Raw genomic sequence first — 21,636 nt, 5'->3', positions numbered from 1 at the left:
ACTTTAAAAAAAAAAAGAGAGCTTCAAGCTGTATGCAGGGTTGAACCATCCCCAATTGAACCAGTTGTGAAGGAAGAGGAGGTGAGAGGACAAGACGTAGAGTTCATCCACATGCCTCTATCATTAAGGGCCACAGGAATGTCTTGATAGCGCCGTCTAGAGCGGAGAACCACATGTGAGGCTAGTGGAGCAGTAGGTTCTGAAAGACATAAAGAAGTGCGGGAGGATCAACATCTTGAAAAGGGTAATACGCCCCAGCACATTGATAGGGAGGGTCTGCCACCGATCAAGGTCCAACTTCGCTTTTTGGACCAAAGGTTGAAGGTTAAAGCCCCAGCTGTGTTCCTGGTGTAGAGCGACCTGTATGCCCATATATTTAAAACTAAGCCGGCGGAGCAGGATGGTCGTCTGCCAGTCACAGCAGTCTCTGGGCGGCCCCATAGGGACCAGTACTGACTTAGATGTGTGCATCATAGGCCGGATGCTCTTTCAAAGCGTTCCAGCAACTGAAGGCATCTGGGCCCATTCACCAATGGATGCACAAGATAAAGCAGTACATTGTCTGCATATAATGTGATACAGTCTTCATGTCCCGTGCTCCAAACCAACCTCATTTAATGCGGGTTTGTGCTTATAAGTTGGGCCAAGGGCTCAATCGCCGAGGCAAAGAGGAGGGGAGACAGGGGGCAGCCCTGCCTAGTCCCTCGCTCTATAGAGATGGCGTCCGAGAGGATGCTGTTGACCCTAACCCAGGCGGTGAGGGCGAAATGAAGGACCCGGACCATGCTACGGAACTTCGGTCCGAGGTCAGCACCAACTGGAGGTAATCCCTGTGCACTGTATCGAATGCCTTCTCAAAGTCTAGATCCGATGGCAGCTGATGACAGTGGGCCAGGGCCACCTGAAGCCGAAGGATGCAGAGTCTTGTGCTCCGGGACACCATAAAGCTGCATTGGTCTGGTTGCAGCAACTCATGCACGATGCATTTAAGCCGGTTTGCTAATACTGAGCTAAAAATGTTAACCTCACAGTTAAGCAGCAGTATCGGCGGATAGGCGGTGCACAACATAGACAAATGTTGCATCTTGGGTATTAGGGCTATGGTGGCAGAGGCTAACCCGAGCGGGAAACATCAGATGCGGCACACCTCATTATATAATGACAGGACATGAGTTATGAGGATCTTCCAGAGTGTAGTATAAGACTCCATAGGAAAGCCATCATGCCATGGGGTTTTGCCCAGGGACATACCGGACAACGCTTTCCCAACTGCTTCCACTGTGAAAGGTTTGTCGAGTAGGCAAGTAGTAGATGTGGGCGGTCTGGCAAGGGGAAAGGAATCGAGGAATGATCCAAGCGCAGCCATGTTCCTGTCTGCTGGGCAAAATGGGCTGTTTGGGGCAGCCGCAGCCATCTATAATCTCAGGCAATCCTCCTGGTGGGAAACCAACCAATAGAGCAATTTCCCATTTTTGCCTCCCTATCCGTAAATGCGAGCCGTCGTGGTTCACCAGAGGTGTTAGGTCACCTTGAGAGAATGCAGAGACATCTGCCTGAGGAGCAGACTCCAACTTCACTCCAGATGAAGTGCCTGTACCTCTAGGTGAGTGTCCATAGCGGAGCGGCCACACACCTGGGCTTAGAGAAGCCCTGTAGGGTTGCCTTACTTGCAGCCCATAGGGTTCCTGTGTGTGTGACATAGCCCTCATTTTTCTGGAAATTGCCCCAGAGCTCTGACCTTAGATAGAGGACACATTTCTTGTCCTGGAGGAACCGGGCATTCAAACGCCACATGGGTGTTGTCTCGCAGGTGAGGGTCTCAAGTGGAGAAGCAGGGGGGAGTGGTCCGAGATGCCGTGGGGCAGAATCTTGACCTGAGTCAATGACTGGCAATCCTGTGTGGGCAGGAAGATGTGGTCTATCCGGGAGTGGGTGTGGTGAGCCACCTACATATGAGTGTATTGTCGGTGTTGAAGGTACCGGGACCTTCATTCATCACAAAGACCCAGGGCTGTGGTCCAATCTGTGAAGTGAGGGGCACCAGTCCATCCAGCCGCTGAGGGAGTCCCGGTACTATCCAAGTCAGGGTCAGGCACCACATTGAAATCACCTCAAATTATTGTGAGCACTTGCAGGAGGGCAGACAGGAGGCATGAAAGATCCCCAAGACTAGCAGTCAAAAAAGCAGAAGGCACATAAACGCATACCAGGAAGACCGGCCGCTCCTCCAACGTGCCCTCCAGAACAATGAAACGCCCATGCGGATCACACATTACGCTTATATTTATTTATTTATTTATTTATTTTATCAATTTATAGGGCGCAACAGCTACCCAAGAAGGGTTTCCCGGCGCCTAGACACAGCTAGAAATAAGGACAGAAAGGGGTAACTGTTTGAAGTGGTTATTGTTCGTACAGCCAGGTCTTTACAAGCTTTCTGAACCTACAGTAGTTTTCTTCCTTCCGGATGCCTGGGGGAAGCGTGTTCCACAGGGAGGGTCCAAGATAGGCAAAAGATCTGCCCCCTGATCTTGCACGTTTAAACCTTGGTATACAGAAGCAAGCTGCTGTCTGAGACCGGAGGTTTCTCTTGGGCGTGTAGAGGCAGGCAAGGGATTGGAGGTATTTTGGTGCTGCTCCTGTTTTTATTCTGAACATGTAGTTCAGGGCCTTGAAACGAATTCTGCTCTCTATCCTGAGCCAATGAAGATCCCGACGATAGTTCGAGACTCCAGCGTTCTTAGGAATCTTACATAGGAGTCTGACCGCAGCGTTTTGCGCTACTTGCAGTCGTCCGATGACAGATTTATTTGCGCCCAGATAGAGGATGTTGCCGTAGTCAAGCCTTGATGTGATAAGGGCATTGACTACGGTCTTTTGTGTTGACATAGGCAACATCCACAGGATTTTCCTCAACCATTTAGCTATGGTGAGACACAAGCCAGTAACTTTACTGGCCTGCTTGTCCATGGATAAGGCATTGTCCAGTACAAAGCCCAGATTTCGAGCATGGGACACCGGGGTAGGAAAAATGCCCATCTGGTCTGGCCAATGCGCGGGGTTCCAGAGAGCTTTGTCCTTTCCCAAAATCAGTATTTCCGTCTTGTCGCCGTTCAGTTTTAACTGGTTTGCTGTCATCCAGTTCAGTATTTTTAATAGTCCTTCCTTGAGTAACGACGGGGAGTGGGGACAAGAATCGGACAGGGAAAAAATGATTTGGGTGTCATCGGCATAGTTCATAAGCGTTAGACTTAGCTTTTCAACAAGTTCTACCAGCGGTTTGAGATAAATATTAAAAAACAGAGGGCTCAGGATGGACCCCTGCGGCACTCCATGAGCTGCAGGTAGGGTGTCTGACACGGCCTGTGCAGATGCGATCTGAAAGGTTCTGTTTGCCAGGAAGGATTTGATCCAATCCAGAGCCTTTCCTCTTACGCCATTAGTGTATAGCTCTCTAATAAGCGTTTCATGAGAGATGGTGTCGAACGCCGCACTTAGGTCCAATAACACAAGTGCGACCGTCTGGCCTTGGTCAAGAAGTTTTCTGATATGTTCAGTGACACCTAACAGGGCGGTTTCCGTCGAGAAACCAGCCCTGAAGCCAGATTGCGAAGGATGGAGTAAGGAGTTTTCTTCTGCAAAAGTGGCTAAAGTGGAGTGAACGTGTCTCTCAAGGCACTTTGAAAAAGCAGGAAGTAGAGATATAGGTCTATAGTTGGCCAGTATTTCTGGGTTTGCATTTGGCTTTTTCAAGAGGGGTGTCACCATGGCATGCTTCCATAAGGCCGGGACAGTGGCGAGGTCGAGGGACGAGTTTAAGAGATTGGCTATGATATTCAAGGACTGGTCATCCAGTTTTTTTATAATTTTAATAGGGATGGGGTCCCTAGGGGAGCCGGATTTAACAGTTTTTAGGATTCCTTTCAGATTCTCTAATGAAAGAGTCGGCCAGGATTTCAGTAAGCTTTCACCCAAAGCAGTGGGTTGAGGCAGAATAGGGTCAGATGGAGGGGGTGGGTCAGAGACAGAAATTTTAGCCTTGATGTCTGAGATAATTTTGTCGATTTTCTCAGTAAAGAAACAAGCTAACGCCTGACATTGTTGAGCGCTTAGGGGGGGTGCAACAGCTGTGGTATGTGCGCCCGCCAGTTCCTTAACTTTGGAGAACAGAGTTTTAGGCATGTTAGTTGCTTCAATAATTGTATGTGAGACGAAAGCAGCTCTTGCTTTTGTACAAGCCGCATGATAGTGATTTCTGGCTTCATGATAGCTTTTTTTGGCATTGAAGTCGTACTTTTTACGCCATTTGCGTTCTAGTACTTTGCATTTTGATTTTTCAATTTTAAGGCTGTCGTTAAACCATGGGGCCGGAGGACGATGCCTACTCCCTTTGGTGTGAGTAGAGGGCAGACAGCTATTTGCTGCATTTGTTAGCCAATTTTGTGTTTCAATAGCTACGTGGTCCATGTTGGAGTTAGGGCTAGGAGGGTTTTGTTTGAGTGCCACATTTAGAGCATCGATGTCGACTGACTTCCAGTTTTTTCTGTTAGTGGCATCAGTATTTTGTTCCACACTGGGGGAGGGTGGGAAGGAAATGCTAAAACTGATGAGATGATGGTCGGACCAGCCAGAAGGTACGGTGGCGATGTACGTGAGTTCCCTGACGTTAGATATTATGGGGTCCAACAAATGGCCCGCCATGTGAGTAGGGCTAGAGTTTATAATAGGTAGATTCAGTGCAGCTAGATCTTCCATCAGATTATAACATGAGGGGATGGTGGGATCTTCAAGGTGTAGATTTAGATCACCCAATAGGGAGAAATTGCTAGATGACATATAGTAGGGAGTAATAAGATTTGCAAAGTTTGATACCCATTGGGAGGGGTTACCTGGTGGTCGATAAATCAGAAGGCCTGACATTGTAAAATTGGGGTTCAAAGTGATTTTAAAAAGACCCGCTTCACAATCTGGAATTGGTACAGATTCCAAAGTACATTTGAACTCTCTGTTAAAAATGATAGCTATCCCGCCCCCTACCTGTTTTTCCCTATCAATTCTGGCAATGGCGTAGTTGTCGGGGAGGGCAATAGCAACATCTGGGCCGGCGCTGTCATGTAGCCATGTCTCGGTTAAGAAGACTGCGCTAGGACATTCTTCGGTGAGGAGATTAAAAATCTCATGCTTATGCTTAGGCAAAGATCTACAGTTTGTACTGTAAAATACGTATGTTGGCTGTACATTTTTACGTAATATTTTGCATTTCCTGTGTCTCCTAGAAGGGTTGGGGTGGGGTTGATATACGATGGTCGATAGTTTACATTCGGAGCAAACATGAGTTCCGACTTTGTGGAGGTTGGACAGAGAGCAATTCGGCTTAGGGGTAGGGCGCAGCGCTCTCAAAGCGGAAGAAGTTCTTACCAGCCTGGGAGGAGCGGTGGGAGTGAGAGCCTCGGCCTCGTGCCCCGTCCTGGCACGGACGGGCACAGACGGGCTAGTCTTTGGCGTGTCTTCGGCGTGCTGAAGGTGTGCCCGCTGCGCTCGACCGCTGCGCTGTCGGGTAGTGAGCATAGTAATGGGAGGAGAGAGGAGTGGGCGTGGCTACGAGGGTGGGCGTGGCCCCGAGTCACGTGGTGCAGCGACGCTGATGAGGGATTTAGATCTTCCCCTTCAGGCGCTGTTTAGTGCGTTTTTGGTAGTAATCAGATCGAGCATAAAAACATGAACACAGTGCAAATAGGCAAGATTTTAAAATAAACGCTAGTTCTGTAGCAGCCCAGACACCCCGGCTTCCGCCTCAGGGTACTTAGCTGGTCAACACCGGCTTAGAGCGAGCACGGCGCTTTTATACTTCCTGGAGTGGGCGTGGCTACGAGGGTGGGCGTGGCCCCGAGTCACGTGGTGCAGCGACGCTGATGAGGGATTTAGATCTTCCCCTTCAGGCGCTGTTTAGTGCGTTTTTGGTAGTAATCAGATCGAGCATAAAAACATGAACACAGTGCAAATAGGCAAGATTTTAAAATAAACGCTAGTTCTGTAGCAGCCCAGACACCCCGGCTTCCGCCTCAGGGTACTTAGCTGGTCAACACCGGCTTAGAGCGAGCACGGCGCTTTTATACTTCCTGGAGTGGGCGTGGCTACGAGGGTGGGCGTGGCCCCGAGTCACGTGGTGCAGCGACGCTGATGAGGGATTTAGATCTTCCCCTTCAGGCGCTGTTTAGTGCGTTTTTGGTAGTAATCAGATCGAGCATAAAAACATGAACACAGTGCAAATAGGCAAGATTTTAAAATAAACGCTAGTTCTGTAGCAGCCCAGACACCCCAGCTTCCGCCTCAGGGTACTTAGCTGGTCAACGCTTATAACTACGGAAGGGCCAAAGGGGGTCTATCCATCTTTATATCAACTGATTTCACCTGGTCACCAACTTGCATCGACTTAGATTCAACATGGATGCAATGCATCAAAGTGGAAGTTTCCCCCAACTTGGGACTCCTGATCGTGAACCTCTACTTGCATCCTAGCGGAAAACACAAAGGAAAAAGGATAACACAACTAGTCACTACAATTAAGATATTGAAATCAACCTACCCAAGCGAAAACATGATTATAACGGGAGATTTCAATCTGAACCTAACTCGCGGACAGGAGGGAACCCTCCCCGCTCATATTGAGCCACGGCAGGGCAATCAATGCAGACAAAGTGCATTGGGAAGGAAATGTGCCTCTGAATTGGAAGCTCTCCACCTGTATACCCTAAATGGGAGAGGCCATCTGGACAGACCAGCCGCCCTAACGAGGGTCTCTAAAAACTCAGGCTCTACCTTAGACTACACTCTGGCTGACCCCGACCTATTCCACCACATAAGTGACTTCCGGATACAGGAACGCGTAGAAAGCGATCATTTTCCTCAGACCCTCACCCTGACCATTCAACCCACAAAGTCAGAGAAGGCGGCGCCATTGACCTTGCATACACAAATCTTCAATTTAAAACGGCTAAACTGGAACGAAGGAAATCTCTCTACCTTAATGGCATCATCCCACGATCTGTTCCTTCTATTAGACACATCGAGCGACACAGTCAAAACGTGGGAAAACTTTGTAATGGAGATCAATAAAAAACATCAATCCAACAACAGAGGAGGCAAACCCATAAGAAAGGGAGGTGGGGAATGGTACACACCGAAACTGTGTCAACTTAAAAGGCAAATAAATGCTTTCCTCCGGGCCGAACGCAAAAAAGATCCCCAGCTCTCACAACCCGTGCTGAATACAATCGAATCTCTAAAAAAAAGAACTAAAAAGAGAGACCAATTTGGCAAAGCGAATGCACAGGGAAAAACTAGCATGTTCCATACTTCACGCAAGCAAATTGCAGAACTCAAAAGACTTTTGGGCAAAAATAAACTTCATGCTAAATGGCAAACATCGCCAGTTTAACTCAGACATGACGGACAATCTCTGGAGTAGTCACATCGACCAATTATATAACTCCTCGTACATGTCATGTGTGGACAATAACATCGAGCATCTTGTGGAGCCTTCTCGGTCTAGCCCGAGTAAAATGCCAGTTCCAAAAATCACTGGGAATTCACAGATATTAAAGGCTACAGGAGACACAGAATTGTTCTCATTAAAGCAGGTCTCAAACTCCATAAAATCACTGAGAGCAGATGGAGCGCCCGGTCCAAACTGACTTCCCAACGCCTTATTTAAGAAAGACTCATCGTTTTGGGCCAGTCAACTAACACCTTTGTTTGGTCAGAGCCTACAGACCGGGAACATCCCCAAATTATGGAGAGGCAGTATTCTGCATCCAATCTACAAATCTGGGCCCAGGTCAGACCCCAACAACTACAGGCTTATAGCCTTAATTGACGTGGAGGCTAAGATCTACTCTTCCAACTTGTTGGTAGAACTGGAATCCTGGGTGAGCAGTACTGGGATCATTCCCCGGACACAAACAGGCTTTCGGCCAGGCCTGGGCACCTTGACCAATCTATCTGCGTTAACCCTCCTTGTTAACAAAGCTATCCATAACTCCACCCCGCTGTATACTTGTTTTCTGGACCTCAAAGCGGCTTTCGACAAAGTGCCTAGATCAAGTCTTTGGGCAAAAATGAAAGCCTGGGGCGTGCCGCCAAAGCTGTTGGGAGCAATTATTGAGCTCTACACAGATACCTGGGTCCAAGTGAAAAAAGGAGATGGTCGACGCCTGACCAGGAAATTCCACACAACTAACGGTTTAAAACAAGGCTGCGTTCTGGCCCCAAGCCTCTTTAACATCTACACTGCGGACCTAGAAAGTGGCATAAGCACCATCCCGGGGGATCCACCAAAATTGGCCCACTCGCCTATAACAAGTCTCCAATACGCTGACGACATTGTTCTCCTTTCAAAATCCCCCATCGGTTTACAACGTTCGATCTCTAAACTGTCGCAGTACCTTGTGAACGCACAATTGACTATAAACCTAAAGAAAACCAACATCATATGCTTCTGTGGCTCTAGAAAAAAAAAAAAAACTTTGTCTGGAGGATTAATTCTACCCCTCTAATCCAGGTAAATCATTACAAATACCTGGGAATCTTACTAGACCACCGATTAAAGTTTAAACTGCACCAAGACCAGGGGGAATCCAAAGCAAAGCAGCTCCAATTTGCCTTCAAAACAGTCCAAAAGCAATTAAAAGGTCATTCCACCGGCCACATTCTCAACATCGTAGCTGCCAAATTTTTGCCATCACTGACCATCGGTTCCGAACTACTGGCAACCCGGGATGCTACAGCGTTAAATCTCGCCCAATCTAGGCTGTTCAAAACTCTTTTCTCAATTCCGAGACACATTTCACAAGCCCAAATCCGTTTGGAGTACGGTCTCACTAACCAGCTCCCAGCAAGACAAGGAGCACTCGTCAAATATTACTGGCGCATGAGGGAGGCAGAAGAGGAATCCCTGGCCCACCTTTGCTGGTTAGAAGTCGAAAAACAGGCCGGGCAGCCAGACTCAATATACAAGATCTTCAGGCAAGCGCTGGAGGCATTAAACCTAGATGAATCTTGGCGTCTGCCCATGACATATTCTGCCTTCAAACTGCTAACCAAGAAAGCAGTCAAACAATCATCACTATTCATGGACAAAGCAGCAGTGGCTGGCAAAAGCCATGCCTGGATCGTCTTGCCGTCATATACCCACCTAAAACCACAGGATTATTTGAAAGAATGCTTCAGGGACCACTATAAAAGGAAACTAAGCCTTCTAAGGTTGGGCTGCTTCTCGTCCAAAGACCTCACTCCCAAATGGCTACGGCAGTGGGCAACTCCCGATTGCCGCCTATGCGGCAACGGTGCAGAGTCTTTACTGCACCTCATATGTATATGCCCGGCACTCCAAAATCTAAGAAAAACGCTCCTTCGATCTCCCTTAAGAGCAGCCCAGGTGAGAACTTGCAGGGCGGCGTTGATAAGATGCCTAAGCGGGTCTTGGATTGAACTATCATGCAAAACCATAAAATTTTTGAACCTTGCCTCCATAGAGCTGGAAAAAAGAGCACCATCCAAAGAGGTTCCTGGACAATAGGCCAGGCTTTGGCAGACCACAGACTCTTCCTCCCTTCTTTCCAATGGTTGTTTTTACACAGCACAAGTTAATAATAATGAGCCTCTTGTTTGAATAACCATTATTCTTTTATACTTTTTCTTCTCTTCTTAGATCTTTTTTTTTTCCGCCACCTTTGCAGAGCATGTTATTAATTTTTAACTCGACTCAAAGTTTACTCTGTGTTGTTTTTATGATGTAAATATCTCTTGCATGGTGGTAAGTCCACCCTTTTATGATTTGTTTTAAATCAAATAAAGTATTATTATATGCTTATAACTACCGGGCACAATAGTGGCGCAGGAGAATAGCACCTCCCTAGCCACCCGAGAGTACCCTGCATGAAAGATTCTATTATAGCCCTTACATGCTCGGAAGGGACAGCAATCCCCAAAGAGATAAGTCTCCTGCAGCAATAGAGCCTCAGGACGATGACGCTGAGCAAAGGTAAAAGTTGTTGCCCGCTTCACCAGTTCTAATGGGCCGTTGACATTCCATGACAAAACCTAAAAGGTCATGTGTGTAGGGGTTGGAAATTAATATGAAGTATGGACGACAAGCCCACCGATTGAGCTTGCAAGGCGCAACTGGTACTAGGAGTGAACCGTGGGAGATCACTGCCCTGTGGCCATGTGCAGGATCTGAGCGAGTGTGCATGCCGGGACCGGAGAGGGAAGAAAAAGGGTAAACAAATATATTGATCAACATTGTAAAATGAAAACCCCACCCCCCCCCAACTCTCACCCCTCCCCATACTTCTACCCTAGAAGCATCTGTTGTCCTATGTGAAAACCCTTTGGAAAAAAGCATGAAATGGAACTTTGTGAGCATCGTATACGAAGCAAGAGTCAAAAGGGAACGAGTGCAAACTCCATCGGTACAGGACAAATAATTAAATCATAACAGAACCAGACGTGAGCCGCCATTACTTAAGCAGGTATAAGACACACAGGAACAAAGCAAGTCCAGAAGGTAGAGTATAAGATAATTGACACAGCATTGAAAACAACAAGTAGAACAACATCAAGAACCATGAGCAATGCAGACAGTAAACTTAAGTTTTAAGCCAGTGGTGGAGCTGCTGAGCAGAGAGAGAAGCACAGCCAGCAGATGGTTACATCGATTAGATGGTGGGGCTGCGGAATAAGTCAGTGTCCATGTGGGGGATGCCAGAACTAGGAAGTGCAGCAGTGTGGCCAACTGCCTCCCCCCGACCGGCCACCTTTACGTCCCCTACTAGACCAGGTGAGGCGTCTATGTAGCTTTGACATTTCCTGTGATCCTAGGTTGACAGGTGCTTGTTCGTGCTGTGAGTGAACGGAGATGGGTCCACAAATTGGACGATACTCCGTAAGTCCGGAGTATTAAAGAAGTGGAACTTGTTGAAGTGGATGACACAGAGACTTGCGGGGAATAGCAGACGATACTGAAGCCCCATTGCCCTCAGCTTTTGTTTAACCTCTGTGTAGGAGCGCCTACATTGCTGACCCTCACAAGTGTAACGCGGGAAAAGGAGAACCTTGGCGTCCCCGCAGGTGAGGGTAGGGTGCTGCTGGGCCTCGTTGACAATGATTTCTCTGTCCTGGTAATTCAGATTGCGTGCTATGATAGGCCGGGGTGGGGCCCTGGGCAGTGGCCCTGGGGTCAGGGCAAGGCATACTCTCTCAATGGCAAACCAGGAGGATAGGCGGTCAGCTGGAATCCAGGACCTAATCCAGTGTTCCACATAGTCCACCATCCGCTAAGGATCAACCCCCACAGCCCGCTCTGGGACTCCAATCGGACATTGTTGCACCAGGCGCAATGTAGTGAGGGAGGTGGATTCATGGCTGACATTGCTAAAAGTTAACACAAGCTTGGCTGCCATGTTGCTGCTTTTGCACACGTTCCTACATAACTTTTGTTTTTACTAAACTCTGCTTGTGCCGGTTCACATGAGAACCGTCTGCTTTTTGCTTTCCTTGCAGGTCTCTGTGGTTTTTGTCTGCACATGATGTACAAAGTCGAAAAACAATGTCCCTTGTTATTCTGCTCTGGTCAGCCCCCGCACTTAGACATAACACGAAACACAGCTGCACTACTGAAGATCGAGTGCTTTTAATATTGCATGCATGCAGGTTAGAGACACTTGGAGGAAAACCTTTCCATAGAGAAGAGCTGTGCTTGTCCGGAGATGTAAACCTTTGCATCTAGACTTGGAGGTTTGGAGTGCCCCTGACAAAGCCCAGAGGTCTTTTGTATAATAAACTAGTTCCTAGCACAGGTAGGGTGGCAAGGCACAGTAGGATGTTTTCCACCAGCTTTATAAAATGATATCCCTGAGGTCTATGCCACATCCTAATATCCCCTCTGCCGGGAAACGAAAGGTCCTGTTTCTGAGATTCTAACGCAGTTAGAGTATGAAGGAGTGATTGAGACATGTGTGTCACCGATGAATAGCCCTCTTATTACCGTTACCAAACCTGATGGGTCGTCCCACATAGTTTTGGATTACCAGCATTTGAACTCTCAATGTCGCACTTTTGCGGTACAAAATACACATAGTTCTGCTCTTGTAGACAGTCTTGTTCGTAAAAGATATAAAACGACCCTAGACATTTCCAACGGCTTCTTCAGTCACAATCTGGCCCCTGCATGTAGTTAATGGACAGCATTCACAGCCGGCGGAAAACAAAAACAATTTTTCCAATTAGTAATAGGCTACAAAAAAGCCCTGGGGTTTTCGCCCAGTGTTGTCTCTTTGTTAGACAGCATAGACCCAGATGCGTACTCGTACGTTGATGATCTTTATCTCTCCGAGTCAACCACATCATTATTTTGTTCGCAGACTATGGTTACAAATTTAACTTTGCTAAATCACACATTGCAGAGTACACAGTGTTGTTTTTGGGCTACGAGCTCAATAATGAAGGTAGAGGCTTGGCCCCTCACTTCTTGGAGAAATGCGCATGTTTGCGGCCTCCAACAACCCTGAAAAAACTTCAATCTTTGCTGGGATTTTTGAACTTTGGGCGTTCTTACCTTCTCAAATATGCCCAGCGTATCAAGCCTCTTTATGCTTTGATACAACTTACATTTTCAAAAGCCTGCTGGTTTCCAGAACATTCAGATATCCTGCAATCTTTGCAGTCTGTTCTTCTTGAATTGAAATAATTGTTAACCGGTGATATCCACACAAACCTGGTGATACGAATCGTACCAGGCGCAGTGGGCTTTACTTACTTAACATTTAATGAAGGTGAGATAGTACCTATTGTTTACAAATCACATTTATACACTTCTGCTGAGTTGAGGTTTTCCACTGTTGAAAAAGTCTTGACAGCTGTACAGAGGGCGATCCTGAAGGAACGCGCACTGGCACAGGGGAAACGCATTTTGGTGGTAACAACATACCCTGCGCTTGAGGCAGTGACAAAGGCAAGTGTACCAAACTCCAAGGCTTTGCATCCTCGTTGGATACAATGGACTACTTCTTTGATGTCTCCGGTTGTCACGTTTATCTTTGACTCCTCTCTTCAGACTCAGGAGTTCTTGCAGTATGAATTTGTTCATCCTCCTTCTGTCTATGTGCCCGCTTGAGAAGTATGATTGTATAATTTACACGGATGGTTTGGCACAACAGGCCACCGGGTCTAAGCATGCTTATTCTGCGGCCTGTTCTATTGTGGCAGGTACCATGGTGAACGGTGAGTTCAATTCCATAGTTGTTCATACGCAGGCGCTAGTTGACTGTACCGCCCAATTGGCCGGGTTGTGCGTTTTGGTGCTTGCTCGCGAGTTTGTTGATCCCAATGTAACTACTCTCATTGTAAGTGATTCTTATTACTGTGTTCAGTCTTTCAATGACAACTTATTCTTTTGGTCTCAGAATGACTATCGTGATTCCAAAGGCAGCGCAATTTAGCATAAAATGCTTTGGGTTCAAGTGGCAGATCTTAAACAACGTCTGCCACTCACACATATTATACAAACTCTTGGCCACCAGTGTGTGGGAGCGCACGCTGTTGGTAACAGTTTGGCTGATGAAGCAGTCAAATCAGCAGTAGCCACGTGTTTAGTATCAGCCGTTACAAGATCCACGACTAAGATAGATAATGACATTTTGGCAGCTATTGCTGCTACTGAAAAGGGTGGTAATTACCCACAGGGGTTCCCTCCAAAGTACTCTTATTATTTTAAGTCCCGACAAGGTTCCGTATGTAAGAATTAATGATGTTGGAGATTGGCTGATTCCCAACGCGGACCGCAGACTTTCTTTGCTAACAGCCGCACACGAAGGCTTGGCTTCGGCAAATGCTGGGTGTCTGCATTTGCCGAAGGTTAATTGCAGTGTTTCTTCCAGCATGGGTGCTTGCCTTTTCATCTAGTTGGTGTGGTGGTTTGTTCGGAGTTGTCTTCTCATCTATTCGTCATCCTTCCTCATGTTACAGGGTGCCTCCCTGCTCCCATCCCAAGGCAGGTCATCCCGGTTCTGCTGATTTGGGTCAGGGATTGGTGTTTGCTGTATACTGACAGTCTCTGGGAGTTTCCGCCAGTGTTGGATCTGTGGTGCCTAATCTCTTGAGTGGCATTGATTCCATTCAACTGCTATCCTTCCAGCTACTACTTCCCCTGGGGTCTCCTGAGGTCTTTGCGGCTGTGATCTTTTTGCAGGTTGTGTTCCTACACGTCCCCGTTTGTCCATGTCTTCAGCAGTTCAAACCTGCTGTTCGGGCTGTGAGCAATCTACTTTGGTTGCCTGGATATCGGTTACCCTGATAGCTGTTCTGGTCCCTCCATTGCGCTATTCCCAGATTTTCTTTCCGGGGGGGGATTCAGTTTGGGGGTGGATGCCCTGCTGATTCTTTGGCTTTTGGGCCTATTGTTTGCTTCCCTCCGTTTGCCTTGCTCCAGGGGTTTTTATTCGAATTCAGGTGCGGGGCACTCTGGTTGTTCTGGTGACTTCAGCATGGCCTTTTCTATTGGTTTCCTATGTTGTTGGAGATGGTGGCGGGTCTGGCGTGACAGGTTACATTAGTTACTTCTGCCCTGTGTTTTTTGTCTCTTTGTGCCCTCTCTGGCGTTTCCCGAGTTGGCAGGATGACTTCATGTTGCATAGTCTCTCTGCTTCTGTCACCTCTTCTGTGCTAGCGCCCGGTGGGGGTCTGCCTAGTCTTCTTATGCTCAGAATTGGCTGTCGTTTGAGGTTTAATGTGATTAATTTCTTTGCAGGAGTTTGTGTTCAGGTTTGATTATATTCCAGGAAAAACGAATGTCTCGGCTGATTGTCTGTCAAAGCTGGTGGATGTCGTAGAAAATGTTGATGAAGCTTTGGTTGACGATTTTGAGTGTGAATTAAAGGTGTGTGACGTTACTTTGGGTGCGGTGAAGGAAGATGCTTGGAAAGAAGAGTTGAGTAAGGATGAGGAATTAAAGGAGTTAGCAGTGGTGGATGGTTTGCTTATGAGAGGTACTAGATTAGTCCCACCTGTTAATCTCAGAAGTGTTCTGGTGGACATGGCTCATGAAGGACACTTGGGCATTTCTAAGACGAAAGAATGCATACGAATGGACTTCTGGTGGCCAGGTATTGATTTGTTGGTGGAACGTACAGTTAGGGATTGCTCTTCTTGTCAGGCAAGTGATAACGTTTTGAAAACTAGGTTTTCCCCAATGGTTTGCAGGAGGTTGCCTAGGTCCCCTTGGGATGAGATTGCAGTTGATATTGTGGGGCCGTTACATGGTGAGCATCAAACTCCGTTTGTGTTGGTTTTATTGGACTTGTATTCAAGATGGGTGGAGGTTAGTTTGGTAAGGGAGATTACAAGTGAGTCTGTTATTCCTTTCTTGGAGTCTGTCTTTAAGCGCGAGAGTTTCCCGAACTCTATTCTTTCTGACAATGGGCCACAATTTTGTTCTGGGAAAGTTGAGGATTATCTCAGTAGGTGTGGCATAGTTCACAAGAGGATTTCTTTGTATCATCCTGAGGCAAATGGTGCTTTGGAGAGACTTAACAAGACTTTGAAGGAAAGCATTCAGTTGGCAAGGGTTAACAATTTGGACTGGAGAAGGGATTTACAGAACAGAATTTCTGCTTATCGATTCTCTCCACACTCAACTACAGGAAAGACTCAGTTTGAACTCTTCAAGGGTAGGGCGCCTAATACTTGTTTATGTCCTGCCTGGATGGCTGCAGACAAGGGTGTAAAAAATAATGATGTGGGTGCATGGAGAGAAAGGGAATTGAAACTACAGAGGCAAAGGAAGATGTATGTAGATAGGAGAAATTCTGCAAAAGAATCCAAATTCAAGGTGGGGGAAGTGGTAAAGATCAGGGCTCCTGTGGGTTGTCAAAACTGGTCAAAGTTTTCTGTTTCTAGAACCATTGTAAAAATTTTCAAAAATGCTGTAAAGACGGAGGATGGTCGTATCTGGAACAATAGTCGTGTTTCTCATTTTGGGGGAAAAGGGAAATGTGAAGACAATGTTGTGGTTCCTCATTTGCATACTGATTCTTCTCCTAAGAGTGTGAGAGTACGCAGGCCTCCTGTTCACTTGCGTGATTATGTATAGGAACCTTCTCTTTTGTTTCTTTATATGTTTCTGTTGCCTTTTTTATTGCTGGACATGTAAACCTGTTTAGTGTTTAAGAGGGAGAAGTGTGATGACTTGTCTCTGTGTGTGGTTTGGTTCCATGCTAGAACTTAGAGCTTGGAACCATCTGTCACCAATGTTCATCTAATATGTAAGTTCCATATTTGTCAGTTGTTAGCTGACTGTTGGTTGGGGCTGAATAAATACTACATGTTAACCTTATCCTGGATGAACTCTACTTTGTTACAGTGTGCATGTGGTTCAGTTATCTATTTCTCTGCCTCGGGCGCTAATGATCCTCCAGGATGGTCTTTTGAGGCTTTGCGGTCCCTTTGATGGGGTCTGATGGTCAGTCTGGGCCTGATCTCCAGGTCCTTTGAGTGGTGGTCCATTATCCATTCCTTCCCTCAGGTGTTGTGTCCCTCTTGGGCTTTCCATCTGGTTTTGTGGGCTCACCGATGTGCTCCATTTGTCTCTCTATCGTCTGTGGGGGTTACGCCTTCTGACTTAGCATGGATTTTTTTTCTGGTTGCAGTAATGTCAGCTCGTGGACTGGGGGACCTCAACTCATCTTGTCTGCCTCCTTGCTTTCCTGTGTTTGGGGCTAGTTTTGGCTCTGTGTTTCTGTTCGGTGAGTTTGAGCTTGACTGCCTTTCCTGTTTGTTTGACCATAGCTATGCATCTTCTTTGGGTGTTTCTAAGCTGATGCTTGGACAGTTGGCCTGGTTATTTGTGGCTTGGTATGTCTCATTGCGTAATGGAGATAAGCGAGAGGGATGAGGAGGTAATGTTTCTATTACTTTCCAGTAATTACATTACTCCAAGTCCTACTTTTGCTCATCTCCTTTAGGGCCCTCCCTGTCAGGCCAACTGTGTCTACAGTGGCTTGGTACTGTGCAGGAGTAGTGGAGGGGTGGGCCTTTTTATATTGGTTAGGGCTGTGTTTAGGAGGGCCTCATTGCGTAATGGAAATAAGCAAGAGTTGGACTTAATGTAATTACCCGTAAGTAATGGAAACAGCGCTAAACTAAACCAGGAGAGAGAGAGATAACTGTCTAATGAATGAACAGCACCATGTGAAATCAGCAAACCTGAGATCAATCCTGGCTTTCCCACTTGACCAAATAGGTTGATTCTAGACAATGTCATTGTTATCAGGGTGGGAGGGGATTGTGGAGAGGGCACCGGTGCTTCTAAATTCATGTTAAAAACGATCACTTCTAATAAATTCCAGTCAATGCAGTAATATAACGAAATTGACGTAGAAGGGTGAAATACTGAATGTTAAAACATACACATTTTTTAACGAATTTTGGAGTCGGTATCAGATTTGCATGCGCTGTGTAAATGCCAAACAGTTTCAAGGTTCGGCTCGGCTCTTGTTCGATCGTGGATGGAGCCAAGCCATAGCCCTTGCTCGTAGCTGTTAACGTATCCCCCCCCCCCCCCCATACCTCTAAAACACCGCTACTCAAAGAAGAGGGCAGGAAACTTCCTGCCCACACGCCCCATCGCCACATATACAGCCCGAGCCGAATCCGCAGAGCCGGTGAGACTCAGGGCACCCTGAAGAGATGAAGCTGAAGAGATGGACGCCTGAGGCGCACAAGCACCTGAGGTATATGGCAGACGGGTACCCGCATAGGACACAAAGCGGACGATCGAAAGGACCCCCCCTTCCTGGAGGGCATGGAGCGTCACAGAGCAGCAGCAACGCCCTTGGGTAAGGGAGTCGTAGAACCCCTTCAGCACAGGGAGCCCCCGCGGTGGAACGCCCACGAGAGTCCGCCCCAGACTCTGAGGTAAAAAGTTCAACCGTTGGACGGGCAACTGCCTGAGGTAGGAAGCCAGTGGGGAGCAATGGATGGGGGTCAGGGGTGTGGGGGGCTCTGGCGACTGGACTCACCGGCAGCAGGAAGCAGAAGGACATCCCCAGGAGCAGGTACCAGGTGGACGCTTTGAAGAGGCGCGCCATGCTGGGCGCGCGAGCGGTGGCGAGTGACGGAGACACCCAAGATGAGCCGCTGCGCGCGCCACGGACACCCTGCGCGGCCGCCTCCCGGAACAAGACTGGCCGCGAGCGCCTCGAGTTATCAGACACGCAGCTGAGTGTCACTGCTGCCTCCACACGAAGTGTCGCAGCTAACTCCAAACACCGCACCCACTGAAGAAGAGAACTAACGGCACTGACCCCATTAAAAGTGCAGCAGCCCTGCAGACAAGAGCAACCCCGGCCACCATTAAAAGTGGAATAGCCCGCACAGAGTTCCCAATCCTGCCCCTGTTAATAGTATAGCAGTCCCGTTGAGAAGAGTCTCTATTGCCCCGTTAAAAAAATGTAGCAACTCATCAGAGAACTCCCAGTACAGCCCCATTAAAAGTGCAGCAGCCCTACAGAGAACTCCCACTACAGCCCCATCAAAAGTGCAGCAGCCCTAAAGATAACTCCCAGTACAGCGTCATTAAAGCTGTCGGTACAAAAGGGGGTGGTGATGGACGGAGCATCTGAATCAATCAAACACTCACACCCAGTCAACAGATCTGGGTTTATTCCATCACCGTTCTTTAGCCCACTCTGCCACCCCAGTTCAGACATGGCTATATGCAAATCAGTCTGACCCTGTGCCTCATGGGAACAGTCCAGCCCGAACTGCCAAGCCATGTCTTCCCTGGACCGGAAACAAGCTTCCGAGGACCGGTTTCTGGCATTCCAGCCGTCTTCAGCCCGGCTTGCTTGAATCCAGTGGCAAAGTGAGCAAGGGACTCGCGTCTGAGCATACCCTGCCACACTTATGGCGGCCAAAAGCTGTAGCAATATGTTGTATTCTCTTCACTTATGTTTTGCTGTATCACTTTAAGTTTAACATTCCATTTCCTTGATGTCATTATCCACTGTATTCTTCCCAGTCAGTTAGCTCTCTGCTTTCTGATGGGATCACCAGCTTTTCTCTGTAGTGCATAATAAATGCCTTATAACCTTCCATGATCTCTCCATCTTCATTTACATCACATGGCGACGATGAGCAGAGAAGCTAAACAACTACAGAGGGAGTGAAACTCTACTGGTGAGAAAAGAACCACGCGAAAATCTTGTTTATTGTGGACTGAAAAGAAATTCAGATTGAAGAAGAGAAATTCAGATTGAAGAAGAAAGCTCATTCCGGAAGAAACTAAGAAAGACAATTGCATAAATGTATTACCAAGATACTAAATTAATAATCAACAGCTACTGGTATTCCAAGTAACCTGCAACTGTTGGAACTCTACTCCTCACAGCGAGAAACAAAGAACCCCATCTCTGTGTGCAAACCCCTGAATTCACAGCTCAAGTTCAAGTCAACTCAACTTTAAAAAGAAACTAAAGAAGTCATCACTCTGCTTAAACACGCGGTGAGTGTATCTGTGAGACTTTTTAGCTACTCTAGCACGTCAAAAGAGTGAACCTCTATTTTTGTTTTAAATTACCGATCGATCGTTTATTTGAGATCGATTTTGGGACTTCGCTCTATTAACGTGTCAAAACTTGGTGGAAAACTTGATTCATTAGCTTGTTGCATTTTTCAAACAAGCGCCGTGCATTTTTTGAAAACCTGCACGAGCAGGACAACACGAGCTGCATTGTAAAGGGGAGGACTTACTTCACAACGTCCTTCTTTGCCGAACGGATCACGTCACAAGAAGGAAGCCCCAGGCTGTGCCGAACAGAGTCTTCTTCGGAGCCTTCACCACGTCACAGGAAGGCGAGCAAGCGCCAGGCAACGTCAATAAGACAAGTGGAAGCGGAGATGACGCAATGACGCTACGCGTTCAGACGCCATCTTGAGTTCATCGCCTGTTACCTAGCAACGCAGGTAACACGCTTCAGGACAACGCTAGCGCTAACGCTGACTACGCTTTTCAAAGGATTACCGCGTTTTAAGTCAGCGTTACACGTTCTCAACGCTCCGTGTTGCTCTGTGGTCACAGATCGAATAGATTACTGCACAAGTTCAGTTGAAGAAAAAACGGTAAGCCTTTCATACAACCAGCTGTGCCTAGTGCAATTGACATTTCTTTTTAAAAGAAAAGAGGTACAAAGATTACATTTACTAAGTGTACGATTAAGACATCGAGACTTTGAGAGGAACAGTTTAATTGGTATTATTAAAAAGAGAGAAGTACCTAGTTCAAGGATTACTTTGGTTATTTTTTTTATTAAGACACTGTGAGGAGCATTCCAGTAGAACTACTGTTATTTTGAGGCTGTGTCCACATTTAAAATTACAGTGCACACAAGAGAAAGCACTGCTAATTAAAATAAGATGGAAAATTTAAATGTTATAGTACCTCCCATGTTTCTACAAACAACTGGGGATCCACCCATTGAGTGGGATGAATGGATAGACATTTTTGAGAACTACATAGAAGCACTTGATGGAAAGGATTTTAGTGCAACTAGAAAAAAAGCCTTGTTGTTAAGCGCTCTAGGCAAGGAAGGCCAACGTTCCTTTAAATATCTTCCAGTAGGATTAAATCAAGATGGGAGAGCAATAACCAATGTTTATTCTGAAGCAAAAGCTCGCATGAAGAAGCAGTATGCAAAGGAAGTGAATATTGTTATGGCCAGGCATAAATTTTACACTCAACCCCAGAGGAACGAAGAATCAGTAGACCAATTTGTAGCTAGGTTACGAGAACTGTCCATCAAATGTAGTTTCGGAGAGATAAGAGATGAAATGATACGTGACCAGCTGATAGTGCAATGTCGTAACAAAAAGATGCAAGAAAAACTGTGGGCAGCAAAAAATCCGACCCTACAAATGGCCATTGATATAGCGAAAGTAGTCGAAGAATCGAATGCATGTATGAGAGAGATGGAAAAGAGAGATAATGGAAAGGAAAATGTTCAAGGGAATGGTGTTTCTTGTGTTGAACAAGATGAAGTTGCCGCTGTGAATAGGAAAAGTGTAGATTTGAGTGAAAGAGGTCCGAAGAAATACAACAATGGGTTTCCAGGAAGTGACAGGAACAGATATCAAGGAAGGATGTGTAGTAGGTGTGGGAGCACTTTCCATAACTCAGATTTTAGGAGATGCTTTGCTATTGACAAGGTCTGTAGGAAGTGTGGGAGGAAGGGACATTTCTCCAAGATGTGCAGGGGAGGTAATGCAGATAAAGTAGCTGTTGTAGAAAACAGGGAAATAGTGAGAGACGTTGTTGGTGTTGAAGGTGCCAACAAAATTTTGTGTTTGGGTGAGGATGGTGTCAGTGAAGGTGAACCCGGTAGAAGGTTCAGGCCCAAAGCTCAATTCCTTATCGATGAGATCGAGACCCAGCTGATGGTCGATCCTGGATCATTGTGGACTATCATTCCAAAGGATATGTATTTAGAAAATTGGAAAAATGTGCAACTGTTACCTAGTGATATTAGTCCCTGTGGTTACCAAGGTGAGAGTATAGATGTAATTGGGTTCATGGTATGTGTGATA

The 21,636-nt window shown here is 46.8% G+C and overlaps 1 protein-coding gene across 1 annotated transcript in view; it reads right to left on the bottom strand.

Annotated features, from left to right (window-relative positions):
• LOC147678403 (NXPE family member 3-like) overlaps window positions 1–18,222 on the bottom strand; it is a 317,395-nt gene extending 299,173 nt beyond the window's left edge. Inside the window, exon 1 of the mRNA XM_086945994.1 lies at window positions 18,075–18,222. Coding sequence (XP_086802120.1) covers window positions 18,075–18,143 — 69 coding nt within the window. The 5' untranslated portion in view covers window positions 18,144–18,222. The remainder of the gene's footprint in view (window positions 1–18,074) is intronic.
• Between the last annotated feature and the right edge of the window lie 3,414 nt (window positions 18,223–21,636).

Source organism: Lissotriton vulgaris, chromosome 12 (assembly GCF_964263255.1).
Source record: "Lissotriton vulgaris chromosome 12, aLisVul1.2, whole genome shotgun sequence".
Taxonomy (NCBI): Eukaryota; Metazoa; Chordata; class Amphibia; order Caudata; family Salamandridae; genus Lissotriton; species Lissotriton vulgaris.
The sequence above is the reverse complement of the archived record's forward strand: the minus strand, read 5'-3'. Positions and strand labels throughout refer to the sequence as shown.